This window comes from Abramis brama (assembly GCF_963993115.1).
Source record: "Abramis brama genome assembly, chromosome: 5".
Lineage (NCBI taxonomy): Eukaryota > Metazoa > Chordata > Actinopteri > Cypriniformes > Leuciscidae > Abramis > Abramis brama.
The window spans coordinates 27,893,679-27,910,114 of record NC_139967.1 but is presented as its reverse complement, the minus strand read 5'-3'; the positions used below and the strand labels follow the sequence as shown (position 1 = coordinate 27,910,114).

Below are 16,436 nucleotides of genomic sequence, written 5' to 3'. Positions count from 1 at the left end.
GTGCATAGACAGGTTTGTATAAACACTGAAACATGCATTATTAATGTATCGACAGCTTATAAGCATTTTAAGTACAAACAACTTTAGAGACATACGGATGTTTTCATTTTAGGCTAATTAACGGAATTAATAGGTTAATAGTTTTATTCAATGACATTAATTATATGTTCAATGCCATCATTTTTTACCAAATTTTCATCCTGTTCTGAGATATTTCTGGTGCCATATTGAATGTTTTGTACAAATAATAAGATATGTCTGGTTTTTAGCACTTGCTTTTTCCCTCCATTCTGATGTAGAACTATGCAGATGAAATTGCCAGTAACCAGCGAAAAAAGATGAGCAATCTCATCTTGAAATAAAATTACGAGGTTGCAGAGTAAAATATAAGATGTGAGACAATCAAGGACAAGGCTTTTCCACAGAAATGAGAAGCAGATGATGGGGGTAAAAAGTAATCCAATTAAGCAGCTCCCAGGAGGGAGGTCAGCACAGGACTTTATTAGGGTTCAGAGCAGGTCATTAAGCATTTATAACACTTCGGAAATGCAATTATATGACTACGAGGGACATTTCTTTTGGTTACTATCCAGTGGCATTCAACTGAATGACTCGAGAAGCCCATCAGTCTCTGTGGCTCAGATCTGTCAGAGGTGTTATGATGGCCTTTCTAATGCGTTCTCAAGCTTCTGGGGTAAAAAGACACTCACAGAATTGCTGCAGAGCCCAATGATATGCTGTCTGCAGATTAGTAGCCCAGGGCTCACATTGATCTCCAGCAGCATGAGGAAGGTCTCAGTCCATGTTGTGGGGCTTATTGCTGTTACAGAGTTTCTGTAGCCCGATATATAATTAGATTAATACTATTAAAGGGTTAGTTCACCCAAAAATGAAAATTCTGTCAGTAATTACTCACCCTCATGTTGTTCCAACCCCGTAAGACATTCGTTCATCTTCGGAACACAAATTAAGATATTTTTGATGAAATCTGAGAGCTGGATCACTCCTCCATAGGCTTCTATGTGATTGAAACTTCCTGGCCCAGAAAAGTTATTAAATAGATCGTTAATATAGTCCAAGTGACTACAGTGGCTTAATCTTAAGTATATCAAGCGACGAGAATACTATTTGTGCGCAATAAAAATAAAAATAACGACTTTATTCCACTATTCATTTCCTTCTCTCTGGGCCTCGTAGTGTTTTTGCGCAGCGCGTCTGTGCCACGCATCACACACGCATCACACACATGACCAGCGTCGGCCAATAGTGAGCCTACGTGGTGACGTGAAACACAGACGCGCTCCGCAAAAACACTACGTGAACCAGCTCGAGACCCAGAGAGAAGGAAATGAATAGTGGAATAAAGTTGTTATTTTTTTTTTTTTTTTTTCGCACAAAAAGTATTCTCGTCGCTTGATATACTTAAGATTGAGCCACTGTGGTCACTTGGACTATATTAACGATCTCTTTAATAACTTTTCTGGGCCAGCAAGTTTCAATCACGTAGAAGCCTATGGAGGAGTGAGATACTCTCAGATTTCATCAAAAATATCTTAATTTGTGTTCCGAAGATGAACGAAGGTCTTACGGGGTTGGAACAACATGAGGGTGAGTAATTACTGACAGAATTTTCATTTTTGGGTGAACTAACCCTTTAAAAAGGTGTGTACAGTTTTCATCTGAGTTTAAGAAATGATTTGATACACATTTCAGCTTGAAAAACATGGAAATGTCAGGGGGGGTTTTCATACGAATGGCTGACTCAAACAACTGTAATCTATTAAAGAACAAATATATTACATGAAAAGGCCACCAGCGTGACATTGGCAAGGCATCAATCCAAAATAGCACACTGGCACTCAGCAGAACACTTCCTCTCAGCTGAGGTATGCTAATTGCCTTCTAAACAAGCATTTTAGCATTGTTTCGGGTGCTAACTTACAGTTAAAAAAAAATATATGTATATTCATGTTCACTCTTCATCCATCAAACCTTTAAAAAGACCAGGCCTGCCAGGCCCATTTACTGCTGCCAAAAATGAAGCCTTGTCTCTGGCGTTTGGCATATTGCACCTGACAGGACTCAGGGCAAAGACCGAGAGCCAATTTCAGCTCCTTGGCAGGGCTGCATTGAGAGTTCGGTGTGGCCTTGCTGAAAGGTGAAAGACTGTAATAAAGAATATGTGAGCTTTTAATATTAATGTTAGCAAGGGTGAAAATGGAGATGTAGGATCTGGTATGAACAATTGAGAGGGCACTCAGAGAGGCCTAGAGTTTGGAGAACTGCTTGCCCGCTGGGTCGTGCGGCTCTGAGTGTGTGCAGGTCATTTTGACTGATTGAAGATTGTGGGACTAGCAAAATACGCAAAAATACCCGAGCACTTCAATCATTCAATATTTAAATGCTATTAAAAAAAAACGTGTAAAATAATATTTCAGGTTCAGTACCAGCTCAGTTTAGCTCACTTGACAGCATTTGTGGCATAATGTTGACTACAACAAATTATTTTATTTTTTTTAAAAGGTACAAATTGAGGTTTCTCCATTTGTGAGGCACTTACAATTAAAGTGAATGGTGAAATGGAAAGCACTTACATTAAATCTCCTGTTAAAACTTGTGTATTTTCTGAGCTGTAAAGCCTTTAAATATTTTTTATAGTTGTTTTAGGGTTTATGGCGTCACAATGTCATAACAAAGTTTAGAAGAAGTTTAGTAAGTGATTTGTTTCACAGTAAAATCGTGTTAACACACATTTACATCTTGTGGCTATACTTTCGAAGCAGCATTGTAATGCTTATGAATCAATCAACAAGTCACAAGTGCTCTCGAGTCTCGACTGAGCTGAACCCGGAATATTTCTTTAACACAATAAAAGGGAAAACTATCAAAAATGAATCTACGCTACAATTGCAATACCAATAAACTGTGCACTGCAGCGATTAGTTGATTTTGAGTCACTCTCTGATGCAGCCAATGCCCTCAGAGTCTGAAAAAAAATCTTCCCCTATTGATTTCCTCTTTTGCCTTCCTTTGACACAGGCAGACCTCCTAAGGGGAGTTTCCTCATGCCCAGATGCCCCCAGTAGCTTACTTTAGGTCATGAATCATTCAAAGCATCTTCTGCTGAATAAAGACCCACGGCAGCAGTGCAAACAGACAGCACAGGTTCAGAAGTGTGGTTGGCTCTGCTTTTAGGCACGCAGAAGAGGATATACTAATGTTGAAAAAAATAGTGTGGCGAATAAGACTTTTGATCTTGTACTGACTGTTTTTAAAAGGAATACCTGTATACTGTACCTCCTATCAAAAAGAGGTTTACAAAAACCAAAAATGCTTTTAGCAAAAGGGAATTCATGACTTCAAGAACCAGCCTAAGGGGGTTTGCTAGTCTTAGCTGGTCTCTCAACTTGGCTAAGTTGGTGTTAAGCTGGTCTATAGATGGTTGCCCGGCCTGGCAAAGCAGGTTTAACCAGCTGGTCTTCCATACTGAACAGATTAAAAGTGCCTGCACCACCTCTAAAACCATTAAAACAGACAATTCTAACCAGTTTAGCCAGGCTAAGAGACCAGCTAACCACTTTATGATTTTTTCAGCAGGGAATGTAAAATAACTATATTTTTAATATACTCAAAAGCTTCCCAAAATGAGATATATGCAAATATCTCATCTGTATCATTATGACTGGTACTATATTACAGCAATAAAACGCATTTATATTGCGGGTCTGCATGTACCAATCTCCTTTTACTGAACTACAAATCTTGATTTAATTGAACTGAAAATGATCACGGTTTTAACACTGACAATAACATGAACTGAGTCTTGAACACCAAATATTAATATTAGAATGATTTAGAATGACTTCTAAAGGATCATGTGACACTGAAGATTGGAGTAATGGCTGCTGAAAATTCAGCTTTGCCATCACAGGAATAAACTGCATTTAAAAATATATATTCAAATAGAAAAAAAATAAAAAAATAATTCACAATATTGCTGTTTTACATTATTTTGATAAAATAAATGCATCCTTGGTGAGTTTAAAAAAAAATAAAAAAAATAATCCACAGACCCCAAACTTTTGAACATTAGTTTACATGGACATGGAATGTTGGCAATTAATTGGAACTGATAATCATGAATAAAATATACATAATAAAAATATTAAATTAATATTACGATAGGGTAAATAAAAACCAGCAAAGCCTGCACAATTGCTGAAATTTGCCCAAAAGACAGGTCTGTAATCATGACAATGGCAGCAATAAAATGTATATTTACATTGCATGTCTGCCCATATTAACTCAAAGCCAATTCATTGTTGGGCCATTTCAGCCATTATGACTTGCCCTTTTAAAAGGGAGCAGCAAAAAAATCCCTGTGACACTTGGACATTGCATAAGCAATCAAAAAAGAAAAAGCCGAAAATACCACACTCAAGAGATGTCACTGCCCAGACTACGTCTGTTGGAAATAAGCTCAACACCCTTGGCAGACACAAAAAAGACGCCCCCACACACACAGAGAGACACACAGACAGGCTGCAGCATCTCTGTGTGTGTAGGAATCCCCTCTCTGCCTCTCTGAGCTTGATGTAAATGGGCCTCTGGTGCGTTGATAATAATTAATGATAATAAGAGGAATGATGGATGACGTTGCTACTGCGCTAGCAGACACAGCAGAAAAGTTCTCTGCTTTTCCTTTCTCTCTGTAACTCGTTCCCCTCCTCTCAGCATCCAGACTATCCGTCCGCAATTTTATCTGTCAGGCCTCTCAGCACACCAGCCGCTCTGGATGGCCACAGGCAAAGCAGCTGTCAGCCTCACGCTCTCGCTTTCGTCTCTCTCCATTTCTCTCTCCTGTCCTTGTCACTTTCTCAGCATTCATATTTACGCTCCCTCTTGCTTCCTCTCTCGCTATTTCCAGAGAAGATATAAAGTATGGTCCATAGATATCCTAATGGAAAAAGTGACAGGGCCTGGTTTTGACCTTGGCTCATTGGAAAAAATGCACCTTGCAAAACTCCAAAAACAGAATTCACTGCAGTTTCCAAATGAAAATAACACTAGTGTCAGTAAAACACTAACAACTTTAATTACTTTTCAGATCAATTATAATTACAGGGGCTTGATTAATAAATGATTGATTAATAAAGACTTATTTTCATGTGGCTGCTTGAACAATACTATGTAATGACCCCCACTTTTCTCAGAAGAAAAAGTCATACAGGTTTGATGGTGAGTAAATGATGACAGAATTTTCTTCTTTTTTTTGGGGGGGGGGGGGGGGGGGTAACTATCTCTTTAATGTTCACACACACACTCTGTCAAAATGTCCACCTCTCTTATGCAGACCAAAAGCAGGTGGTTCTTCCCCAACAAGAGTAGCACAATATCCCTGAGGAAACTTTAGTTAGGATGGAGCTGGATTACATGTGGATTAGTGTTCCTAATGGCCCTGATCTCTCCTAATTCCCATCAATCCTTCTCATCTGAAACATGAAGAACGGAAAGAGGAATCCCAAAAAACCCAGCTTACGCAAATCGTAAATTTCGGTACGCACTGAATTTTCTGTATAACAGAAAGGCAAAGCCGCTCGGGTCAATGACATGACGTGCATATTTTTGTGTCCAAGTGAATTCTTTCCTTTTAAAATAATTTGATAAATTCATGACATGTATCCCTTTATCGCTATAAAAAGTATCTAGTTTGAATTAATTTTCAGTACATTCAAATAATAAATATTTTAAGTTTTGGTATCTTAAACCCACAAAATATCAGGTGGAGCAACCGTATGTGTAAATGAACAGACTAAGAAAACTATTTAAAATGGTGTTTTAATAATAAGAAAATCTAAATAAAATTTGAAATTTGAAACCTGTCATATAAACAAATTGTATATATATAAGTAGTTTTAAAGCTGTTGAGATTAAAGTTTAAAGCTGTTAAAGCTTTTGTCCAGGAATTTGTATATTCTCAAATGTCAGGATGGGACAACTGCAAACATGGCTCTTTTATTGTGAATTAATAGTAATAACAGTAATCATGTTAATGCGGCATCAAGAGGAGAAAACGTTTGTAGATATCTCTCAAATACTGATAAAATCAGCTACTTTCAAGTATGTGTAGGCTGGTACACTTTCCATGTCTGTGGTGCAACCAATCTAAAACTAGGAAACTGCTATTTTATCATAAACTTCTTTATTGTATTTAAAAATTATATGTATGCACTATGAGCAAAAAGTAATACAGGCATCCAAGTAGGAGCCTGTTCAAAGTCAGGTGGTGCAACTGCAATGAATGTCCCTATATGAAATAAGAAGAAAAAGAATTAAGATAAATAAATAATACATTTAAGCTAAGATTGTTCTAAAATGTAGTTTTAATTTAAAGATGTTTTACATTTTCAATTATTTTCATGATAACAAGATTAATAATTTTAGATGCATTATCATATCATGTAAAGGACAATTGGTCACACTTAATATTAAGTGTCTATAACTACTATTTACTCACATGCAAAAAAAATGGTTAGGTATGATGTACTTGTTCATGAGATGAGATACGAGTAAGGTACATGTTTGAGTAGGTTTGAGTGTGGGTTAATATTTAAGGGGCAAAGGGTCAACAGATGCCATTACAGAACTTAATTACAGATGTAATATGCAGACATTTTTTTTAAGAGTACAAAGTAAAACTTGTATGTACACAATAAGTGCATTGTATCAAGTGATTAATTTAAATGTTAGTACATGGTAGTTAAAGAGAACTCAGCACGACAGGGAGCGCATTAAAAATGATCCGGCTGCGAGAGAAGCATCTTGCAGAAAGAAAAGAGAGGTGATGAATCTTTATCAGTTATTATACAGTGTTCCATTAAAGTTGCTATGCATTTAATGTTTTAAACATTTTGATGAATGCATTTTTGATATTTTAACTGACTTAAGCTGATAATTTTTTTGTATCAATAAAAAACATGACTTTGCTGTCCTTCATCACAATCAATTATTACAGTGTATTCTAAACAATCTATTGCACTGTAACCAAATGTGATGTTATGGGATTTTTGTTTTTGATCAATTTACTACTTTTACTTCAATAGAGACTGTTGACTAAAAGACTTGTATTTATTTATTTTTTTTTATATGTAATTGAAACGGGGGTCAGATAATTAGCATATCCTCAGTCATTATTAATGTTGTCAGGTGGCACAACTGATAGTCATCAGATGGTGCAACCATGTAAATTCTTGATTTAAACCAACAAATAACTGGCCAAAGTGAACAAATGGCTGAAAACTAGATTTTGAATAGTATTGTATTAAATGCATTTACTGGTATACTTGTAAAGATTCCAAATTCCTGACCACTAGAATGCAATAATTATACATAAATACGAATAAAATACACAATCACAAAATAATATGTAGACACTATAAGGGTTACTTTGCTTAAATTTCACAATAAATAGGAATATAGGAGGAAAATACAGTATAGTATACAGGGGTTGGACAATGAAACTGAAACACTGACCACTAGTTTCACACCTATATATGAGTGGCCTGGTGGCCAATCTTCACTGATTTTACATTCCATCAGTAAGAGTGTGAAGGCTGAATTAGCAGAGCAATCGCACAGCTGTGCATAAAATATTGCAATCCACACAACATACTGGGAGACAAATCAGAGTTCAAAAGAGGACATATTGATGCTGCGCGTCTCGCTGGCTCATCTGTGACCAGGACAGCAAGTCTTTGTGGTGTATTGAGAGCTACGGTATTCATGGTAATGTCGGCATACACCACATACTGTAGGTGTGACGGTGTGGAGAACCCCAAAGAGTGAGAAGCACAGGGTGGATCAGTGATGGTTTGGGCTGCAATATCATGGCATTCCCGACTGTGCTTGAGCAATGTGTCACTGCTAAGTACTACCAAACCATTCTGGAGCAGCAAACCTTTTTTGAAGCTTTATTTGATCCGCTTGTTAATGATTTTCAACTTTTTTCCTCTAAGCCACTGAACTTAATTCCGTAATCAAGAACTTGAACTTGACTCTTGAACTTGAGTCTTTCGGAATTGAAACAAGAACTTTCCTCTTCAGACGGTTCCGCTAATTAATGTTTTCTTGAGGATGAGAGAAATGTGTCGCGGTAACCTTTCACAGCAAGCTGCGTGAATTGGAGGATAGTGTCACGGGGAGCAAGAGTGTGACTGAAAAAAGAAGGCATAAGAGATTCTGATGAGGGAAAGAGAGCTCTTTTCCCCTGGTAGCAGTTGGTGACTCAGTAAGAGAACGGATGTGCAGAGCCGAGTGCAATTAGCAAAGTGGCCCTAATGCCAAAATCACACAGAGAGAAGCAGAGGATGACAGACCAGCCCTCTGGAGTAGAACACAAACCCCGGTATAGTGTACATCGCACCGTACATCTCCTCATTCCAGCGAGAAGAGTATTGCTGGTGTAAATTGAATAAAGCGGCTGGATCAGAAGGTGGCACTCAAAACAAATGCAATCTGATAATGCCATCCTCCTCTCTACTCAATATGCGTTTTGTTGGTGTCATGCTCAAAAGCGTTTAGAATCACTTCAGCTGTCACTCGCACAAGTGCCGTCAGTGTCAGTTAATGGACGGTTTTATATTACATTTTGGTTTTGACTGTTTTTTTGTGATCCTTAAAGTGATTCATTGTAAAGATAGCTTGGCAGTAATAAATGCCAAACAGGGCATCTGATGCAGATATAATAAAATCAAAGTCATAAAACTGTCATCTTCATGAATAAGCTAAAACCAAGAACATATGTGGGTTCATCAGTTACCTTCTGTATTCCCTGAGCGTTTTCTTGCTCTCTCTGCATTATATATATATATATATATATATATATATATATATATATATATATATATAATGTGTGTGTGTGTATATATATATATATATATATGTGTGTGTGTGTGTGTGTGTGTGTGTGTGTTTGTTTTATTGTTGTTGTTGTTTTATATGTGTGTGTGTGTGTGTGTGTGTGTGTGTGTGTGTGTGTGTGTGTGTGTGTGTGTGTGTTTGTTTTATTGTTGTTGTTGTTTTATATATATATGTGTGTGTGTGTGTGTGTGTGTGTGTGTGTGTGTGTGTTTTATTGTTGTTGTTGTTTTTAGATAAACATCAGGACTGCATTGTGCACATTACTTGTACAAAATAATTTCACCCACTTGGTGAAGATTTTTTTTAATGAAGTTTTGAAATTGCTGAATATTATTTTCACAGTCAGACTGATCTTTAGGTCCGTAAGCTATTTCATAGGTTTCTAAAACAAACTGGGAAAAGAAAAAGAAATGTGTTCTGAATTATCCCACCATGATGATTCATTCATAATGACTCATCCTTGCTAAGTAGTATTGGAAAGTTAATTTTTGATTGAAGTCTTTTAGTGACCCTGGGAAATGTCTTGTTTTTAGCACCAGGTTTTGTTCCGCACCTTATTGGCACGCATCTGGCACTTAGTGTGACTAAGGTTATAAGCAACAACAACAAAAAAGAGAGCAGAAAGTTAAAAGAATCTACATTATGACTTAGTCACATGAACACAGTACATTTTCTGCTGGTTTTGAATATTAAATACAACAAATATTTTTGCTTCTTGGTCTTACGGTACGTTCACACGGGGCGTCAGCGTCAACGCTTCCCATTGACTTTGAATGGGTGACGTCAAGCTTTGCCGAAAAGAATTGTGGATCCGTCGGCGGCGCTTCACTGGCGTTGCTCGCGGCAGAAGTTGAGAATTTTTCAACTTCTGCCGCGAGCAACGCCAGTGAAGCGCCGCCGACGGAAGCGTCAGCCAATCAGATCGCTCTATGCAAATACAGTAGCCAGGCGGCAGCCAATCACGTTCATCCTGTTCAAGAGCAGCAAACTGAGGATACATTTTAAAATGGAGGAGAAACTAATTATTGCGGTGGGCAATCACCCGGTCCTTTATGACCATTGAATGACAATGAAGCTTGTTGTTGAGTTCCTGTCTAATTTCATTGGCTGACGCTGCTATGACCATGGCGTCAGTGCCAAACTTCAGCCACGCCTTCCGTCAAGCGTTGACGCTGACGACCCGTGTGAACGTACCGTTATATCATATGATTATACTTTCTGTGATGGATGAATTAATGAAAAAAAATGTTTTGGCATTAGCAATTAGCAAATATGCAATTATTTTTTTTTTAAACTAAATTATTTAAACTGACTGCATCAGTTTACTCATACACCAATGCAATTAATTTATAAGGGTCACATCAGGTAGAAATAGCTCCATATCCCTATAACAGGCTACTAGAGCAAACCTGATCTTCTTACGCATTTTACGAGGTGGCTAATTCGTACAAATTCATACGACCTCACTCGTACGAATTTGTACGATTTTTGCTAAATCGTACATATTTTAAGAGTTTCCCAATTCGTATGAATTCGTACGAATGACCTACCCCTGACCCCACCCCTAAACCTACCCATCACTGGGGTTTAGACAAATCGTGCGAATTCATCACCTCGTACTCACTCGTACAAATTGGTCGTGGTAGAGCACATTTTGAGGCATGAAAACTTGATTAAATAATCTCTGCTATTTGTATGCTGTGTTAAGCACAAAAGATATTAGTTATTACTGCAGTTTTCAAGAATACACAAATTTCAGGATTTAAGAAAGAGTGAAATCACTCTTTAGCCGCTTTCCGACCAAGTAGTTACTGGAACTTAGTTCTAGGAACTGTCCACTTCTAAACAGTTCTAAGAACTACTCTCCCCCAAACTCGGTTTTGCTGTTTGCGTTCGCACTGGCCAAGTGGCCATAGGAACTGGTAGGAGGGGTAAGGGAGTGACGCAAGCACGGTGACTTTTATTTTGACGGCGCAACAGACCTTTATTTTGGCGGCGCTGAGAACGCCAGAGCAAACAATGCTCGCATTCTCTGTGTTTATTAGTTAGCGATCTGTCTAACAGTACTGTTTAATATGTTATTAGATAGAACTGTTATAGAAAGTAGACAGTATATGAAAAAAAGGTTATTAGCCTATGCCGTGTGGTTGATGTCCCGTGTTGCTAGCTGGGCAGATAAACATAATCATGTTTGGCTTGGTCCCCTCAAAGTTGCATTGGATTTTCTCTTCAGCATAAATGTTTAGAGACCCATCTATCACTGTTTTCCATGTTTGTATAGTTAGTTTATGGAGTAAATATATAGGCTATAATCTGCGTGTTTACATTCTAGCTGTTTTAAAAATGGCGGGTGCTGGTGTTCCGCGTGCGTTCGGTCAATCAGCGTACACTAACGTCACAGGTAGTTCCTATAGTGCTGGTTTAGACCCTACTCTGAAGTAGGACCTAAATTAGTTCCTCCAAATGGAGTTCCTAGAACTAAAATCGTTCCTAGTTCCTGCGGTGCGAACACGCCGACATCCGGGTACTTCAGCCAATAGTTCTAGGAACTGTGAAAAGGTTCCTCCGGTCGGAAAGCGGCTATTATGTGTGACCACATTCATAGATCTTTCTAAGGCATTTTTATGTAATACAATTTCAGAGAGCTTGTTTTGTTCTTTGTCTGGTTGTGCCAATTAACAACTGCGTATTTTCCTTTAATTTCCTTGATTTGTGTGCCCTTTCATTCAGAAGTTAGCTAGATGATTACTGCTGTTCTTCTAGCTATTTTTCTGGCAAAGCAAGAATAATTTGAGAAGCATTCATTATATAAAATGCAACAAACCTTAGGACATTATGAATTATTTTTCTCAATAAAGGAAGGATGCCCCAAACATAAAATCTTGAGGAACAGATCTAGGAAGCTAGAAGGTTTCCATCTGTAAAAACTTTAAGAGTTTATCCAGGGCTCCATATATTATGTATAAATGCTTTTTTTTTTTTTTTCTCATCTTTATTTCATCACTGACTGTACGATTTTCCCACAGTTTGGATGCAACATGACACAACCATCTGAAGAACTTTTTGACAGTGCACAACAATTTAGACATCACAAAAGCAGATTTCCATTAGTTACCGGAGACTTTGAGATTAGCAGCTCGGTGCGGTGCATATTGAATTATGCGATGGCGTCGCATCAATCAGAGAGCAGTGAGCAGCATTCAGCGGACTGAGCAAAGTAATGAAGCCCTAAATCTCCCTGCGGGTTTGTTGTGGCGCCGTTCATCTTGCAGTGTTTTAATTGATTTCAGACTTGCACGCGAGTAAAGGTGATATGCGTTGCTGCAAAGGGACAGCTGATGAAACCCAGGTTTACGCTGCACGGGAGTGTAACTAAAGCAAGAATGTGGAGACTTTGTGGGATATTATTTCACATTCATAAAAAATGATTGTCTATATAAAGTAAGGCCTCACACAGAGGCACAGAAGAGATTTTGTGTATTTGAGAAGTGTAGTATAGCAGAGTAGAGTAGAATAGCAATGGGTTCCCTCAGAAAATTCCTAAGGGTTTGCAGAATAGCGCTTTGGATTTCTGAGTGAAATTTGGTCTGTGGTTACTTGAAGAGACATAAATACCTCTAGTGAATTTAAAAATTGTATTTGTTATTTGTATTGCCATATTATCATCAATGGCTATTTTCATGGTAAACCAAAGTATTTTTAAAGCAACAAACAATAGTCGAACAGGCAAACTATTTAAGAACTTTGCTAAAAAATGTGCTAAAAATTCTAAACGTTTTGAATGTGTGACCCTGCACCACAAAACCAGTCACATGGGTCAATTTTCTGAAATTGAGATCTATGCATAATCTGAAAGCTGAATAAATAAGCTTTCCATTGATGTATGGTTTGTTAGGATAGGATAATATTTGGCCGAGATATAACTATTTGAACATCTGGAATCTGAGGGTGCAAAAAAATCTAAACGTTGAGAAAATCGCCTTTAAAGTTGCCCATTTATGTTCGCTATTGTGCTGCATTCACTCACAAAAATAAATGTTTTATATATTTACGGTAGGAAATTTACAAAATATCTTCATGGACCATGACCTTTCCTAATATATATCCTAATGATTTTTGGCATAAAAGAAAAATCGATAATTTTGACCCATACAATGTATTGTTGGCTATTGCCACAAATATATCCGTACGACTTGTGACTGGTTTTGTGATCCAGGGGCACATATTGTTATGTGCTTCAAAAATGTAAGTTACTAGCAAATTGCTACATAAGGAGCACAATGATTATCCAATTTGTCAAGCACATAAATTCACATCCTTGTGTCAGTTTTAGATTTTTGTTTAGAAACATATACATTTAAAAACCCGGCAGCGGCTTCATAATTCAGGTATGATGCAAAACACGAAAGTCTCTTCAAATAATGTTAACCACAGAATTTTTTTCTACTCTATATTACTCAAAAATCTTAAATTATAAACCAATCTAAAAACCGATAAGAAATCCACAGTCCAAATTATCCAGTTTTATCACAATTAGGCTATTGGTTTCGCAACAGGAAAAAAAATCTTCACTGGTCACTCCACATCTAAACTGCTGATACAGATGAGCCACAACAACGGCTGTCATCCTCATATGTTTAACTGAGTTCAGTTCAATAATAACACGTCACCTACTTACACAGTAAATGTGAGTGTTAAGTAATGTACTAGCACTCAGTGCAAAGCTTCCCTTCACGGGTCAAGTCTCAGCATAATGGGATCTCACAAGCATGCCTCGTTTTGACATAAAAGTCACTATCACATTCGAAATACTAAAAGGTTTTTCACACAAACACTGTAGATAGATAGATAGATAGATTTCATGCTTTTGTCCCAGCAAATCCATCTTGACTGCAACAGATAAAAATAGGACAGAGGGTAAGATCAAACTAAGTCAAAACATTAAGAGGTGTGAGCGATTCCAGACCGAACAACTAAGACAGAGGCACAATCGTTAAGCTGAAAGTCTCTTCTCTCACTCACTGAGTCACAGCCCTGCTCTTTGTCTATGTCTGTCACATTGAACTGTTTTCTTTGGTCTGCTCTGAATTGTTCTCCCATGAGACTGGATGGCTCATTGGTCTTGCTCCTTTGTGCTAGCCTCAGAGCATCACTCCGTTCCTGCGGCTTGTCAATACTGTGATCAATGCGAGTGCGCAGCCAAGTCCTGTGACTGGCGGATCACCTTGCAATGTGTTTGGTGCCCTGTTAATCAAGTGATGTTTATGAATTGCTCCTGCATTATGAATCTCGTCAGCAGTAAGTAAAGTAGACACACACAAACACACACAAAAAAAAAGAAAGAAAAATGTATTCAGTGGAAATGGAAAACATTTTCCCCAATAGACAACCCTCCTCGTTGCACATGCAGTGCAGTTTTGTACAAAATAAAGAGTGCAAATTCAAGATTCAAGAATTTCTGTATAAGGTCAAAAAGTTAAAAGAATCGCCACTTCAAAATAATAATGTTCACGGTAAATATATATAAAATCTAAACCTTATGTTAATTGCAACCTTAAATTTGTAAGTAAAAATCAAAGTGTGGTTACACTTTATTTTAAGGTGTCATTGTTACAGTGTAATTATATATTTAAGTACTGAGTAATATCAACTAACAACATGTACTATAAGGTTAGGGTAGGATTAGGATTTGGTTGAGGGTTAGTTGCATGTAATTATGCATAATTTATTGTTATTACTACATGTAACAAGGACCCAATATGTATTCGTCTTTTTAATTATAAATGAAAAAATACAGAATTACAGAATCTGTGGATGAAAAAAAAAGTGTTATAATAATAGGCTAATAATGATGAAAACATTTTACAGTGCATATATAAATACAAGCTATTTTCACCAATATCCTTTTTTCCAAACAAACAACTGCACGCTAAGCTTGTCAGGTTTCCAAAATGAACCAGCAAATATCGAATAATATTATACTATTTTAAGTTTGTGATGTGTGCTACTGTTCGTAATCAAACAATTATTATCCATGTATAATGGAACGGAGTAAAAAATAGAGTACAGGAGACAAACGAGACCACAGTGCCAGTTATTCCTTGAGCACAGCAAGTCCGTGAAGTCCGTCTCGGAGCTCAAGTACAGCTGACAGTAAAGCAGCACAGCATCCATCAGATGCGCTTTCAGGCACGGCAGCGCAGGTATTGTCTTGCTCTGGCAGCCAGATTTACTTCCTTATCGATGCGATCTACAAATGCATCTTGAGATAAACAAGAAACAACTCGGCGCTCTTCTAGCGCTATCAAGCGTTTGATGACTAGAGGTAAGTCTCGAGACTTGCACGCTGACATTAAAAAGCAATAATTGGATAATTGGCCTACATATTTCCCGAAGGCAAGTGATGCTATGGGAATCACGCTAAACTAAAACTGCTTATTGGCTACGAGAGAATAAAACTGAGTTAAAACAATATAAGCCAGCATACACTAGGGATTTAAGGCAATAAAGTGCGGTTCGATACGGAACATAATAGCCTACATACTTTGCTCTCAGTTTAGCCCGAGATCATACTACGATATAAGTCTTGCTAGACATAAAGAAGCATCCACTTCTCGCGCGAAGCTCCTCAAGAATGTAGCACACACTGTAGTCTGTGCTTTATCCTCGGGGATGTGCCTAGGACAACATTAAAGCATAAAATAAATAAGACACCAGCGCAAAGAAGAAACACATTCAACCTGCTGTGTGGCCAAAGTGCACTAGCATTGTATGTGATATAGGCTACGGCCAAGCCATTCAGTGCTGAATAGTTCAGCACCAGCACAAAGGACAGCTCCACTGCATCAAGATAGAGATCTCACTTCAACCCTCACTGATCGACTCACCTCCGAGAGAGCAGAGCAAGGTGTAAACAAGCAACAGGATCTCCAGGCGGCCCATCCCCGACCTAAACCCTTCCAGCCACCACATCGTGATAAACTGACTGTTTACGCCCCGACGGCACGGACGCGATTTTTATATCGCTACGCTTGTCCACATTTTCAGCTCTTGCAACGGACCAGCTGTTCGCGCATGACGTAATAGTGAAGAGGCTATTCCGAGAAAGCCCCGCCCCATCTCTACAGCGATTGGAGGTTCGCCACACATCCATTCAATTGATTGGCGGATGAGAACGTCGGTCAAAGGGACTGGCGTCTCGCTCTGTCCTGGTAGGAGACATGAGCAGTTTGTCCGACAAATGAGCAGCATTTCAAGTTTACTTCCTCAAGAAACAAGTTACAGCACTGGTGCTCCGTGCATTTATTTTCCAAGAAACCTTTTTATGGCTGTAATTTAATTCATTTTATTTACAACATCTTGATGAAATCATTTCGGCTAGCCTATGAGAAAATGCGTTGGTTAAACGTAATTATTTAGCTTTTATTTATTTTCTTTACTTGCATTGTCACTATAGCGTTATTTATTTTTACTACTTCGAAGCTAAACAGAAAGCAACATTATTTTTGCAGTAATGA

At 37.9% G+C, this 16,436-nt stretch overlaps 1 protein-coding gene across 1 annotated transcript in view; it reads right to left on the bottom strand.

Moving 5' to 3' along the window:
• The window catches only part of tmem8b (transmembrane protein 8B), a 136,169-nt gene extending 120,202 nt beyond the window's left edge, over window positions 1–15,967 (bottom strand). The window contains exon 1 of the mRNA XM_084114135.1: window positions 15,807–15,967. Coding sequence (XP_083970261.1) covers window positions 15,807–15,891 — 85 coding nt within the window. The 5' untranslated portion in view covers window positions 15,892–15,967. The remainder of the gene's footprint in view (window positions 1–15,806) is intronic.
• Between the last annotated feature and the right edge of the window lie 469 nt (window positions 15,968–16,436).